General features: G+C 41.8%; 1 protein-coding gene across 1 annotated transcript in view; it reads left to right on the forward strand.

Annotated features, from left to right (window-relative positions):
* pdia5 (protein disulfide isomerase family A, member 5) overlaps nt 1-15,589 on the forward strand; it is a 66,307-nt gene that overhangs the window by 33,674 nt on the left and 17,044 nt on the right. The window contains exons 11-14 of the mRNA XM_010879729.5: nt 3,507-3,643; nt 10,715-10,785; nt 14,652-14,815; nt 15,246-15,376. Of these exons, the coding sequence (XP_010878031.1) occupies nt 3,507-3,643; nt 10,715-10,785; nt 14,652-14,815; nt 15,246-15,376 (503 nt within the window). The remainder of the gene's footprint in view (nt 1-3,506; nt 3,644-10,714; nt 10,786-14,651; nt 14,816-15,245; nt 15,377-15,589) is intronic.

Consider the following 15,589-nt stretch of genomic DNA (forward strand, 5'->3'; position numbering starts at 1 on the left):
TACTTTTATAGCATTGCTTTCAACTGCTGAATTCTCAGTGCTTATGTCCGTGAGATGAACATGGACTTGGTTAATGCCTGACCCCCGGCTGCTTACCCTTTGACCTCAAGAGTCACTTCCTTCCTCAAGAAACCAACCCATAACCTCTTATAGCAAAACAACAAATGGGTATCTCCTCTATCCCTTTTCCTTCCAACACAAATGAGCTTGCGGTCTCCCAGTCCACCCTAACCAGTCAGGCTTCAAGAGAAGTCCCTCACCCTGCTTTCCTCTGTGTTCTGCTCCGCTCTGGCTCCACATTGTCGTCATCCTCTTACTTCTATCGGCTGCCTTCGACACTGTCAGATCCTCCTCCCAGCTCTGTCATGGCCAGGCATCTCAGGTTTTGCTTCCTAACTGGCTTCTTCCAGGTGACATGGCATTGCTGGTACTAATTACTAGTGTCCCTGAAAGTTTGCAGATGTGTCAAACATTTTTCCTTTCAAAGCAGTGTAACTTCGTATGATGGCGACAACGTCACAATGTTAAAAATATGTTTTACTATATTTGAACTTAGGTCCACCGTCTTACCAGGTCCACCGTCTTACCAGGATGTGGTGCAGCATGTTACAAGCTAGGCAACTTGCCAGATGGTCTATTCCCTTATTTCCCTACCTGCGGTAGGCCTCCTCCTTTGTTTCAAACCATACAGAATGTCGTCCTACATCCAGCCCGGCTTTCGACCACCACCTGATTTCCAATACTTCTCCCAGGAGTGAAAAAGACCTCTACATAAAGGCTGACAACTTAATGGTGTACCCCTCCATGAACACCAAGAACCTCTGTGTGACGATAAACAACCTGGAAAAGCGTGACTCACCACTGCAGGTTTTTAGCTCTGCAACAGAGCTATTTGCCTGGTGTCTTGGTAAAGGCCAGATCTGGCCCATTTCTACTTTTAGAGTTGCCCGTTGATTCTGAACATTTACAAAGAAAATCTTAATTCACTGCAAAAATAGGATGTTTATTGCCAAAATAGCACTTGTTTTCTTGTAGTTCCTTCCATAAAGTGGTGTTAGTGAGTATCACCCATTGTGCAAGTTAAAAGCAACAAAAAGTCCTACAAAGCACAGTGTCTGTCTGGCTGCCTATTGGCTCTTTCACCACAGAATGTGCTGCCTTACACTCCAGCTGTCCCTTTACACCAAACATAACAGTCTGTTACAAAACAAAACGGACACCTTTATGGCTGTGGCAAGATACTGGTGGTTGCTTCTTACTTTGTTGCCATGTAATGAAAGCCAACAGGTGATAAGGAGTATGTTGCAGACATTAGTTTCTTAAGTGACATTTTCAGTGATTTCAGTAAAAGAAAATACTTTCTCTGATTTAAACCAAAATGTTAAAATTGCCTACACCTTTACGGTTATATTCAGTCCTCATCAGCACAGATTACTGTGATGTAAGAGTTTTAAGATAAACTGAAAGGTAGTTTCATTTGAAAGAGATTCATTTGTTTAATCTCCCAGCAGGGTGATGCAGTTTGTTAGGGACATGTTCTCTTCAGACATGATTGAAAAGCTAGTCAACTGAAAGATGATATGCATGAAAGGTTAAAATAAGGCAGAGCAAGTAACAAAATGCTGAAGAAATTAAATCTATAACAGTGTTATGCTTTTAAGCTGAGATTTACCATGCACGAAAGGTTTTATATATTGTAAAAAGCAAATGAGAAAACCACATAGAATATGTAAATAATCAAGACATAGATGCTGTTCCATTCGGATATGAATAAAAGTGCAAAATAAATAAAAATTATTAAGCTATATTGAACAGTCAGAAAAGTCCAACTAGTAGAAAGTAGAATCCGCTGTGTTACAAGAACAAATGTGCACCATTATGATTAATTAAATAGTATATGCACTAAATTACCTTGATCTACTGCATAAATCTAAAAGCTCTTGAACTTTTAACAGCATTGAGTTTAAGTACTTTATAAGAATGTAATTGACTGTATGATTTGTTTTTAATACTGGTTTTAGGAAGATCAATCCCATGTTGAGAAATGTATTGCCCCCCTGTAACTAACCTTTTTCAAATCTGGCATCTGTAAGGATATAATTGGATAGCTGAGCTCTACAACATATGTAAAAGTGTGACCTTTACTCACAAGATGATGCACAGGTCCTAATTCAGACACTTTTATATAATGTCTCACAAGCACCTGTGAGCTGGATCAATGTAGAACTTCGGTGTTCCTGTTCCTTCCAGCGCATACGTGTTCCAGTTTAGACTGCCTGGTTGAGCGAGAAGCATAATTACAACCAGAATGGCATCAGAAGGGCTTCAGAAGACCCATAGGTTGTGATCATGCAGGGTCTGGATCGCATATTTGTTATCCCCAATTTAGGGAGCAAAAAAAACTACTGCAATCCCCTGTTGACTGAACTTCCATCTTAATCAAACCTATTCAACTTGTTCAGAATGCTGTTTGGTGTTCAGCCTTCTCTAGTTCTCCCAAGTCATCCCGTTTGGAGAAGGAGAATATAAGTATATTAAATCCTTATTAAGCACCAATTACAGAGATTGCATGGGCTAAACAAATTCGGTTGCAAGTTGGTAGCTGTTAAAGCCTATTTTTTTTCACACGATCTGTGTGTGGAGTCTTTGTGCCTGCAATTTTTACCATTTGTGTTCTCAAACATGGTCATACGAGAGCTCGAGATAGCTGACTTCATCAAAACGTATCTGAAGTTGGAGTATGCAGGTGGCAGTTTATAGCAGGCTCACACAATCTGCCATAGCTGTTTTCAAGGTATTTCTGTTGTTTGTTTAATAGCTGGGATTTATTTTATTTAACAGCATGCAGTGGCAGCCAGTCTGCTGTAGGTTATCGCAAAGTAGAGAGGTTAAATATAGATTTTTAGAAGCCTTTCTTATTTTCTGCTATTGGACCAGGAAAATATCTGACCCATTGTCCTTTGGATTACCAAAAAATGTATGTCAAGCCCTGCACATAAATACAGCCGAAATGCTACATAAATCGAAAAGGCAAAAGATCACTACGATACACCATCTGTAATAATACATAACGATTTATATGGTACTTAACCTGTGCAATCCTCAAATAACAGCTCAGACAATTTGTTTTAAAAGTGCCAAGTGAGCGAGTCTGTGCAATGCGTTCCAGTCACTGGTGGCAGAGAACTGTAAGGAATGGCAGCCAATAGGAGTGACCAGTGTGGGGTATCTACCGGAACGCAGGTTTCCATTGGCTGGGCAGGTGTTGAACAACAAGCTTAGGTAGAGGGGGGAGGTTCTAACGAGGGAAAGTTGGTACCAGTGAGTCTAGAGGCACATGTTCAGTATGGGCCAACATACCGGAGTATAAATATCACAGTAATTGTTGTCTTAGGGGGCAGTGGTGAGAAAGTGGAAGGTTTGTGGTCAGTTATATCTTATTTGTGGAATTTTTAGCATTCATTAAACTACTAAAATCCCACTCTTTTCTTTCCCTGTCTCTCCAGTCCCCAGCCCCCACAGCCAAAAGCCCCGGAGGTCCCGTGGTCAGAGACCGACTCCCCTGTCTTCCACCTGACTGACGAGTCATTTGATGGGTTCCTGGAGGAACACCCATCTGCCCTGGTCATGTTCTACGCTCCATGTGAGTAGCCTGAAACACGCAGACAGACGAACAGTTTGTGATAACACTATAATATATAACGTCATTGCTAGAGCTTATGCAACTGTTGGCTATTGTAACGTTGTAAAAGTGCCACTGTTTAAAACTGTAGTTGCTTAGATTTACATTTCAAAAGCATTTTCAGCTTCTTCCAAAGCTCACATCTGAGGATCAGATCTGTGAGAAGATATGCAGCCTGAAAATGTCAGGAGGATGTTTGGATGTTTGGAGTTGAAAAGCGGTGCTGTTGTCAAAGCACCATATCACAAATTCAAATGCATGCAGATTTGAAAACGCATTTTGGAATGCAATAGTCATGTGACTGAATAATGCCCTTTGCAAAAACACGCCCACCCTGCCTATGTGATGCAAGAATAAGGATTTATTTCTGGTAGTATAACTCCAAAAGTAGGTCAGGGTTAGGCGACAGGCGCCTGCAGTTTAGTGCCTAGTTGGGGCAAAATCTTGCTTTTCCCAGAGATGGGGATGCTGCCGTGTTAGAAGTCGTGTTGGAGATACTGAGGGGGATGCTGCCGTGTTGGAGATACTGAGAGGGATGCTGCCGTGTTAGAGGTCGTGTTGGAGATACTGAGGGGGATGCTGCCGTGTTGGAGATACTGAGAGGGATGCTGCCGTGTTAGAGGTCGTGTTGGAGATACTGAGGGGGATGCTGCCGTGTTGGAGATACTGAGGGGGATGCTGCCGTGTTAGAGGTCGTGTTGGAGATACTGAGGGGGATGCTGCCGTGTTGGAGATACTGAGGGGGATGCTGCCGTGTTAGATGTCGTGTTGGAGATACTGAGGGGGATGCTGCCGTGTTAGAGGTCGTGTTGGAGATACTGAGGGGGATGCTGCCGTGTTAGATGTCGTGTTGGAGATACTGAGGGGGATGCTGCCGTGTTAGAGGTCGTGTTGGAGATACTGAGGGGGATGCTGCCGTGTTGGAGATACTGAGGGGGATGCTGCCGTGTTAGATGTCGTGTTGGAGATACTGAGGGGGATGCTGCCGTGTTAGAGGTTGTGTTGGAGATACTGAGGGGTATGCTGCCGTGTTAGAGGTCGTGTTGGAGATACTGAGGGGGATGCTGCCGTGTTGGAGATACTGAGGGGGATGCTGCCGTGTTGGAGATACTGAGGGGGATGCTGCGGTGTTGGAGATACTGAGGGGGATGCTGCCGTGTTAGAGGTCGTGTTGGAGATACTGAGGGGGATGCTGCCATGTTGGAGATACTGAGGGGGATGCTGCCGTGTTAGATGTCGTGTTGGAGATACTGAGGGGGATGCTGCCGTGTTGGAGATACTGAGAGGGATGCTGCCATGTTGGAAAATGTTCGAAGTTTTCTAAACAATGTGTAGGGACTCTGCTGTCCTTCAAGGGGAAGCTGGTTCCACCACTGTGGACATAGAAAATATTTGATTGGTCTGAGCCGAGCCGCCCCACTGTAGGGTTGCATTGGCTCAGAGAACAGAGGTGGCTTAACAAAATGCTTGGGTGAAGATGTAGGGTTTGATAATTGCCTTAAGGTATGAATGGGCAGTTCTCTTTGTGACTCTGTGGCCAAGAGCAGGGATTTTAGATGAGACAACAGGTCCTGATAGAAGAGTAGTGTCCTATGCATAGAGGTCATTGGACAAACCAGGTGAGGATATGACTGAGCCCACTGACTTGGTTTATGGAGTGAAGGCTCAGAACCAAGCCACCAGGTACATCAGCGGTGAAAGTCCACGGAGATCCCATCCACGTGCGTGCAGAGCCGGATACACCCAGGGTGGGCAGGAGAATCTGATGGTTCACAGTATCAAAGACAGCTGACAGATCTTGGAGGATGAGAACAGAGGAGAGATATAGCCACGGTGCCACCAATGAGAGTGGAGTCAGTTGAGTCACTCATCCTGAAGCCTGACTGGTTCGGGGTGATCGCTCCGAAACGGATAACGGGAGAGCTGCTCAGTGTTTAGAAAGCGGCGGGAGATTAGGGTCTGTGAATTCAACATGGAGGGGCGCAAGCGAACAAGGAACAAAAGCAAAGATAATTGACAACTTCAGGAGGGCTGAATCAAATTTGTTTTTAGAACAAGTTAGTTAAGATATTCAGGTGAGAGAATGGCTCCGTGGAAGCTTTTATACCAATTGACGACTTCCTAGCTGGTTGACAATTGCCTAGCTGAGGTGAAACCACGCCCCCTCCCAATTCAGGCACTGATTAGGAAAACAATGTCAAATTCCCCAGCACATCAAAACGAACAGTCGGCCCGCAAAACGTTATGCAACACAATTCACAGTTCAATCAGACTATTGGGAAAATAGACAGTACGTTACCTATACGTTACCGATACGTTACCCATTGTTGTGGTTTATAAAGGGCCATGGCTAACTGGGTGCCTAAGTCCTATTAGAAGGCTACTTGTTATGACACAGAACGTTGGCTTAACGAACCAGCCTTGCCCCATGGTGAAGGTCACTCCTCCATCACTCTCACACACACACACACACCCTCATCACATGGTGCCCTGCTGTTACATTTTCTGTGAGCAGCCAGGCTGGCACTCTTTTACTGGGCACCGCTGTTGCCACGCCACTCGCTGAGACTCCCAGGCCAAGGGCAGCCAGTTGATACTAGCACAAAAGGCAGGCATTACTGCACACATGCGATCTCACACACACACAAACACACACACACTGTCTCAGTACAGTTTCCTAATGGTCCACTTGTCAACGCGAGATTAATGGCCTCACAGTCGAGAGCATCAGCTTTCATATTTGTCTGGCTCTTGTGGAGATCCCGCTTCCTGTCCTGGGCCTGAGATGTTTCCTCCATCCCCTCCTGCATGCCGCGGGTGGTTAATCTGCAGTCAAAAGGGCGTCATACGCCGATGGACTGTCATTTGTCTGCGAATGACTGCTGCAGTTACATGTTTTCATTCGGCTCTTTTTCTCCTCAAGTGATGCGCTTTTGATCTTACTCCTTGGTGAGGATTTCTCCGGCTCTAATGACAGCAATAGAGCTTTCAGGCATCCAACACACAACCAGTAGTCTTTCGGGACCACCCTGTCCAACCATCCCTCTCCCGACCCAGATGGTGCGAAGCTAGTTTGCACCACAATTTTGGTTAGACTCCCGGGAACCATTGGCGTGCTGCGAACAGGATGAGAACCTGATTCGCAATGATGTAGTTGAACTGCTATGCTGGGCCTTTGTCTTATTCGGCTTAAGAGCCCCCACTCTGTAATACCCAAGGAAGCCCTTATTTCTAAACACAAACTACACACACACACACACACACACACACACACACACAACCTCTTTCTCTAAAACGGTCCTCTTTCCCTTAGACTGTAAATAAAGGTGATGGCATCAGTAGAGCTGATCCAATGCAGGTGATAGAATAAGCATTTCATCTGATATTTAAACTGTTTTCAGTGTCCATTCTACTATTTTGCTTGAAGCAATGTCGTATTGACTGTGTATTTCACAGTTGCTGACATAAGGACCGTTTTTACGGGTTGTGAGTGCCGACTATACCTTAAACTTAGAGTCAAAGTTGTTTCAGCTCTAAAAATAGGATGCTGAGCTCATGCATCAAACACAGCATTTATGCACGATGCTGGAATTCAGGGTCACAGTACACAAACTTACCCAAACACGCGCGCACACATGTCCACCGTTTCTCACAATGTATGGGAACACTAGTCCTCTCACTGTCTCACATCCTCAGCTCTGCTATGTCACTGTGGTCTCAGTTACAGTGTTTTTGCCTGTCACACTTGTAACAAAAGTAATGTGGACAGAGGCTTTCTGCTCCTACAGCTACACACACATGCGCACACACACACACAGACCAAAACACACATACACACACACACGCCCAAAGTCTTCACAGCTAGAGAGACACACACAAACACAGTCTCTCTCCCCTATATATGAAGTCATCTGTATAGTTAGTGTGGACAGACATTAATTACACAGCAGGGATGTAACTCACTCTGATAAATGTCTTGATTTCCTGTCGCTGCAAGGGAATGATAATAACACACTTTATTATGAAATGAGAACTTGGCTGTCATTTATTCCTTGTTTTGCACAACGGTGGATGACTTGTAAAGAGAGCCCGGGTTGGGCTACATTTCTGCATGAGTGAACTGCCAATGTTAGCTTGAAAACAGTTGGGGGAAACCAAGGACAGTTCCCTGCAGTTCATTTCAGTGTAACTCGGATGAGGCCCTACTGAAAAGTAATGTTGTGAATGGCTTGATTAATTCAATTAAGAAGCGCTTGGTTGGTTCTGTTAAGGCCACTTGTAATGTCATTATGGGTAAGTAGTGTGAAAATCATTAACACCAGCAAAGTGGTTGGCTCCTGACTGGCTGTGTAGTGGCCATTTAAATTAGTAGACTTTTTATATCAACAGATTGCAGTCCCTTAAACTATATTAATTACTGTTCAAAGGAATAAAACATATCCTGATCTTTCACTCTGTTAATATGCACAGCAAGAATAAATAATACGGGCAAGCATGGGTTTAGTTCCCGGCATAACATAGACATCTGCAGTGGAATAACGATTGGGAAGCTACATTGCTGCGTACTGTAAAGTGAAAAGCAATTATGTCTGGTTGACAGAAAATATAACTACATTGATAGCTAATATAACAATAACTAAGGATTCATATCAATACAACTTGTCATGAGAAATAAGAGACTCCCCTAACCAGAAGTAACCATACAGTGGGGAGATCATGTATTCGATACACAGACGATTTTGCAGGTTTTCCCCACTTACAAAGCATGTAGAAGTCTGTAATTTTTAAGAAATTAATATGCATTTTATTGCATGACATAAGTATTTGATAAATCAGAAAAGCATAATTTAATATTTGGTACAGAGACCTTTGTTTGCAATTACAGAGATCATACGTTTCCTGTAGTTCTTGACCAGGTTAGCACACACTGCAGCAGGGATTTTGGCCCACTCCTCCATACAGACCTTCTCCAGATCCTTCAAGTTTCAGGGCTATCGCTGGGCAATACGGACTTTCAGCTCCCTCCAAAGATTTTCTATTGGGTTCAGGTCTGGAGACTGGCTAAGCCACTCAAGGACCTTGATATGCTTCTTACGGAGCCACTCCTTAGTTGCCCTGGCTGTGTTTGCTCTCTTCAGGTCATTGACCTGGTCCTGCCGTGTTGTTCTGGGCTGATCCCTCACCTTCCTCATGATCATTGATGCCCCACGAGGTGAGATCTTGCATGGAGCCCCAGACCAAGGGAGATTGACCGTCATCTTGAACTTCTTCCATTTTCTAATAATTGCGCCAACAGTTGTTGCCTTCTCACCAAGCTGCTTGCCTATTGTCCTGTAGCCCACCCCAGCCTTGTGCAGGTCTACAATTGTATCCCTGATGTCCTTACACAGCTCTCTGGTCTTGGCCAGCTCTCTGGAGAGGTTGGAGTTTGTTTGATTGAGTGTGTGGACAGGTGTCTTTTATACACGTAACGAGTTCAAACAGGTGCAGTTAATACAGGTAATGAATGGAGAACAGGAGGGCTTCTTAAAGAAAAACTATCAGGTATGTGAGAGATGGAGTTCTTACTGGTTGGTAGGTGATCAAATACCTATGTCATGCAATAAAATGCAAATTAATTATTTAAAAATCATACAATGTGATTTTCTGGATTTTTGTTTTAGATTTAGATACAAATTACAGACCTCTACATGCTTTGTAGGGAGACTTGCAAAATCGGCAGTGTATCAAATACTTGTTCTCCCCACTGTATTTCCATTGTCATCTTTTTAGGATGTATTGATTTTAAAATAATGTTTTAAAATAAAATATTAAGCAGAAAATTATTTACCATTTCTAATTCAGATACATGAGAGAAATTGTCAGAGGTTTGAATATTTTTGCAAGGCACTGTATATAAATGAACAGAAAAAATGATATTTAGGATCACTCATTTACCACATTATTTCCAGAAGCCAACAGCAGTCCTCACTCTGAGTGAGCTGTTTCTATAATTATAGTATGTCTTTTTTTTTTTTACATTTAGAATCATGCAGTGTAAGGTGGCTATAATACATTTTCTTAAAAGTAACTAAAAAATGAATGTACATTTTTTTTTTTTTGCTTTTCTAATAGTTTTAGCAAAAATAAGACCGGGAATATTTCATACCTTATGTGTGTCCCCTAAACTTTTCAATTTCTTTGGTTTCTTGTCCCAAACTGACCCTTTCCTTTTCCAAACTGTCTTTTTGCTTCAACCGTTATCTTTCAGCCTTGTCTTGCTGTATTCTATGTTGGCTTTGGTATTTTTAAGCATATTTTCAAAAATGATAATTATGTTGCTTTTCTCAGTTCTCTGTAAATTGATGCAGCATCTTGTTAGATACAGACAGTTCATCTGGTCCAATCAATATTTTTCTAGCCCTGTGACATCACCATAATGAAAATGAGTGACTATATTGTTTGCTCTTAGGTGCCATCTGGGCCAGTGGTTCTCACGGCATACCACCTCAGAAAATATTTAATTAGAAAATATATCCTTCAAAGGGGAGCCCCGCGTACCAGATGTGGTACATGTACCAGTGATCTAGGCAATACCTTATACAGACAACTGTTTGCATAGAGACATGGTCATTCCTTCCAACATCCTAAAGTGTTCCATTAAAACTGTGCTGAATAAGTCATGTGATGAAATCTCTTGTTGGCGCGGCCCTCCCAATAGGCAAGGATTTTATATGCAGTCTGAGCAGTGCTTTAAAAGCTTGTTTTTATAAACAGAAATTTTTTAAACAATAGCATGTAAACGTATTTATCATGTTTTTTTGTTTTTCAGTCCCAAGTGGGACAATGACCCGAACACTCTAATGGGTGGGACGCAACTGCACTAGCATTAAGTCATACTTTCTCGGGCTATTGAATGATGTCAGTTTATTATCTCAATACAGAAAAAGTATGAAAAGTATTTACTCTTTATTGTAAGTTTCTCTGGATAAAGCTCAAACTCAAATGTCAAATAACTGTTATTCTCCAACTCTGTTTCCTTTCTGCTTACAGGGTGTGGCCATTGTAAGAAAATGAAGCCAGAGTATGACGAAGCTGCTGAGTACCTCAACAAAGACCCAAATGTAAGTACAGTGATAATGTATCTCCACACAAGTATGTGCTGGTGCTTTGTGTGTACCAGAGGGCTCGTGTTGGGTGCTTTTATATTCTGTATACACGTGTGCATGGTGATGTTAATGCTCCACATCCCCACGCTGTACAAATCACTTACTCCAAACCCCAGTTTTGAGATATGTACTGCCTGGACTGAACGCCATAACAGAACATCAACCCTCTGGCCTTGTACTTGGCCGGCACAGTCAGTCTGACACACTGGAGTCTCTGGCTTGAAGAGCCAAAGCCAGTTTTCCTGTGTGTTACTGATTAGCTGGGTGTGTCTGTCCTCTCCACCATGGTAATGATGCACTCTCCAGCCATGAGCCAATAGAGCCAGGGTCAGGCCAATAAAATTCACTAGAGATTGCCTCGTGATTGAAGCAGTTATCTCACCCCTCTCCGTGCTGTCCCTGTTCAGTGTCCTGCCTGGAGATCTGTAGTTCGCACCCGACCCGCTCTGGTTTGCCGTCCATCTTTCCTCCTCCCTTCCTTTCTTCTTCTCTTTCGGCTCCTTGCCCAGATATAGTGCTGGAGTTCAATGGGAAGCTGTCACATTATCTAATGTGGATGTGTTGCCTGGAGGACTGGAGGACCAAATACTTACACCCAGAAGCCCTGAAGACATCAGTTTTTCCACTTCTGACTTTTTTATATAAACGTACATAAGTCAACTTTTCAGGGTTTTTATTCACCCTTTATTGAAATACTTGAGTAAAATACTAAAGTATTGATATACTTTAGTATTTTAATACACAATTTACCTCTAGCCTTTACAGTGATCTTCCAGAAGTAATTCTATATTGTTGTTTTAAAGCCCTTGTAAGAGTTATTTAGGAGCTTTTGTTTTGAGTGGTGTGCTGTAAAAAAAAAAAAATCCTCAAAATTGTTCTCAGCAGGGTAAACTGACCCATAAGTGCTGTGATCTAGTCAGAACTGGCTGATCTATACAGTGATGACAAAGTTTTCAGGGTTTGAAGTACTACCTGAAATTGGAGCTCAGAAAGTCAAGTACAGGAATATCATGGAAAACAGGCATTTCCTCAATTTAGTCCTTGAAAACCCCTTGAAATGTCCTTGAAATATCTGTAGCCTGTTTATTATCTGTCCTTCTACAATATAATTACCTGAATTTTATTTCTGATTAGCTTTTGTGACAGTTACAGGAGTTTTTGCTGGGTCTTTTGACAGGTGTTGTTATATTCTGTTGTGCTTATTGATGCGTTTTTTATGAAGAAACAACATTGAATATTTGCTTCAAACTTGGCTTTCCATAGTGTTCCTATCCAAAATGTCATACTGTGCTCTTAAGAATCTCAAATGGTGCATTCATTGACAAAGGCATTCCAGTTCCACAAATCATGCAAAAAAATACTTTAAAACCATTTACTTAAATAAACAGAAATGCAATTTTCTTATTCAGTAAACCTTAGGACAACCCTACGTTTACCATCACATAAAATGGCTAAAATTGAAATCAGGAGCTCAATTTTTTTGTTTATTAGAAAGATCTTCAGAGAATAACTTGGTTGGCTCCAGCATTCCATGAAGATTAGAAACCTAGTCTGATTTGGTCTTAACCATAGATGTGTGTGGAAAATGTAATGCCAAGATCAAAACACCTATCCGAGGGTTCAGAAGAAAGATTATTGATCCCCATGTTTCTGGGAGTCATTCCACTGTCTGACGGATCCTCAAAGACCAGACTTCTGGTAATCTACATAGGACCGGTCGTCCCACCAAAATCAAGCCAATATCGGTCCATAAGAAATCTCTAAGAACCCCAGTGTAACGTCAAGGGATCTACAGGCCTCACTCACCACAATCAATGATGAAGTGCTTGAGCTAACGGTCAGAAAAAGACTGCACAAACTTTCAGGAACTTTCAGGGACTCACCAAACCTGGGTAAAAGCCAAAACTACAATAATAATTTGCTCTTGTCAGATGATTTAATGCAGTTTAATCGTGGAGGCATTGGTATTATGGTTTGGGGCTGCTTTGCTGCATCAGATCCTGGCCAACTTGTCATTGTTGAGTTAACGTATGGTACCAGAGAAATGAGGATAATGTGAGGCCGTCTTTCAAGCTGAACCAGACATCAGTTTTGCAAAAGGACAGTGCCCCAAAACACACGCAAAGCTGCATGCCTTTAAAAGAATAAATGGGGGATTGTAGAATGGCCAAATCAAAGCACCAATCTCGATCCTAGCAAAATGCTGCGAGGGGACTCCAGCCAAGCATACAATAATGCCCTCAAACATGACAGTTGAAGCAGTACTGTGAGGAAGAGTGGGCAAATATTATAATAGACTGATAAACAGTTACAAGTAGCATGATGTTATTTCAGTTAGGGGGCAACACCAGTTATTAAAGCTAGTGATCTACTCTTTTTGCATTATGAAACTGCATTTCAGTTTTTTTGATGAATTAATTACTGCAAAGTAATTCTGAAAGTAATCTTTGTGTCATTTGTTAACTTAAGTGACTTTTATTTGTCAATTATGTTGAAGTGAAGATAACATATTCATGTTCAAATATGTGAGAGAAATATCCAGGGTGTGTACTTGTAACAATATAAGCACGCATAAGAATGACATGTTTTATGAACAGAGAAAGTTTCCTCTAGAGAATTATGAAATATGCGTGAGTTCACCAAATTAATAATAATAATAGTAGGTTTCCAATGAATGAAGCCTTTGCATGCCGCACTAACGATTCCCCTTGGCTAAATCCATGTAAAGAAATCCACAGGACCACTTGATGTAGTGGAACTATTTACTTTGATATAAGCAGTTATTGGTACAAAAGGATGATGAATTTCAGAATCATTAATAAGAGAGAGAATAGCGAAAGAGGTCAAAAAAGTGTGTGGCTCCACTCCTTGCATGACTGTCATAAGATTACAAACCCAAAACTTTTACTCGCGAGAATACAATTAAAGGTGAGCTCAGTTACTAGGAAGCAGCAATTACAGTCCACTATTCCCAAATATTACAAATGTAATGTAAATGAGGTTTTATGCATTCTAAATAATCCACCCAAATTTTTGTAAATGCGAGGAATAAAACAATTTAGTTACTACATTAGTGTAAATATGAACTGTAAATACGTCAACCTGTAAATACTGTAAATACTCCTTCCAGTTCCTTGTAAATAAGTTAACTGTGTATTTACTGTTGTTCACATATGAACTGCATTTAGCCTCCTACAATAAGTGTTAATGGTAATATTTGAATAAATGAAAATAATACAGTTCAGGCATTATAATGATTTCCACACATAATGTTTAGCATGGTCCAGAATAGAGAGATTGGAACAGAGACAAAAAGCTGTACCCTGACATTGGTGTTGCTTTAAATGACCAGTGGTGGTTGAGGCATTTGATGTGGCAAGTGCCATTCTAATGATACTTTGGAAAAATAGTGCTGCTGTTTGCTAATTTCAAATTGTTGAGAAAAAAACTGTGTTCTATATCTCTTTTCCACAGTAGGCATTTGCTTTCCAACCTGCAGCCTATCTTTCCAAAATTATTTTTTGAAAATGTTGTTAGAAATCAGCGTGACTTCCTTTGTACAGACATTCATACACTTGAACATTTTCAAAAGACAGACTGGTAGCCCCTTAATCAATCTGACTCAGAACAATTAAGATGAGCAATATAGATGGCCTATAAAATACAGTGTGTTTTCATTTTCTGGCAACAAAAATGTAATAAAATGCTGAGATTCTTGAAAATAATGAGCTGAAAAAGTCCTTGATTTTGACTTGCCAATGTCTTTACACACCCTTTGATGAAAATGCCATATCCTGATCTGATACATCTGATTCCTCCAGAGCCCCGGAGTTTTGGCAGCCGTGGACACCACCATCCACAAGGCGGTGGGAGAACGCTTTAAGATCTCCGGCTTCCCCACCGTCAAGTACTTTGAGAAAGGAGTAGAAAAGTTCACGTTACCCCACCTCAGAAGCAAGGAGAAGATCATTGAGTTTCTACAGAAGTGAGCAGCGTTGTTCTAAAGTACTTCCTCCTGTCCTTGCACAAGGCATGGTCAACAAAAGCCATCTATTTGTGATGTTTTGCCGACTAGATATTGTCTCGGCACAAACAGCTCTGGAACTGGGTTGGGACTAGGTCAACATACCACATTTGTTAGGTAGATATAGGCAGCTCTTACCCTTTCTAGACCAGATTTTTGGTGTGCATCATATTACACCAAGTTAATCCAGGCTAACACATCATACTCTGCTGTGCTAAACTGTTGTCAGTTCTAATAGACATCAAGTGGACTAGAACATTTTAGGAGAAATCTGGAGAAGTCTATAGGAATTAATGAGCTACCACCACCAAAAGCTGCTAAATGTTTCTTCATTTTGAATTGAATCCATTATTTGTCCACTGGTTTGAGTGTCACCCTCTGTCCCCTCCAGCCCCCAGGCACCCCCTCCACCAGAGCAGTCCTGGGAAGAAAGGCCATCCAGCGTAAGCCATCTTGGAATGGAGGACTTCCGGGAAGCGCTGAAGAAGAAGAAGCATGCCCTCGTCATGTTCTATGCACCATGTAAGTCAAGTACAATATTTGGGCCTACTAGCCTGAGCCAAATGACATATTGCAACTCATTAGCACACTGCCAGTGGCAACATCACAAGTTAGCCTCTGATAGATCTATTTAATTTAAGAGAGATTTGTGGGGGCTTTTTAGGCTATCATTTTCGAGGAAGTACTTCAGGTGGTAGGGCACTAATAAAGTCCAGTTTTCTTTTGCCAACAACT

This window comes from Esox lucius, chromosome 16, assembly GCF_011004845.1.
Source record: "Esox lucius isolate fEsoLuc1 chromosome 16, fEsoLuc1.pri, whole genome shotgun sequence".
Taxonomy (NCBI): domain Eukaryota; kingdom Metazoa; phylum Chordata; class Actinopteri; order Esociformes; family Esocidae; genus Esox; species Esox lucius.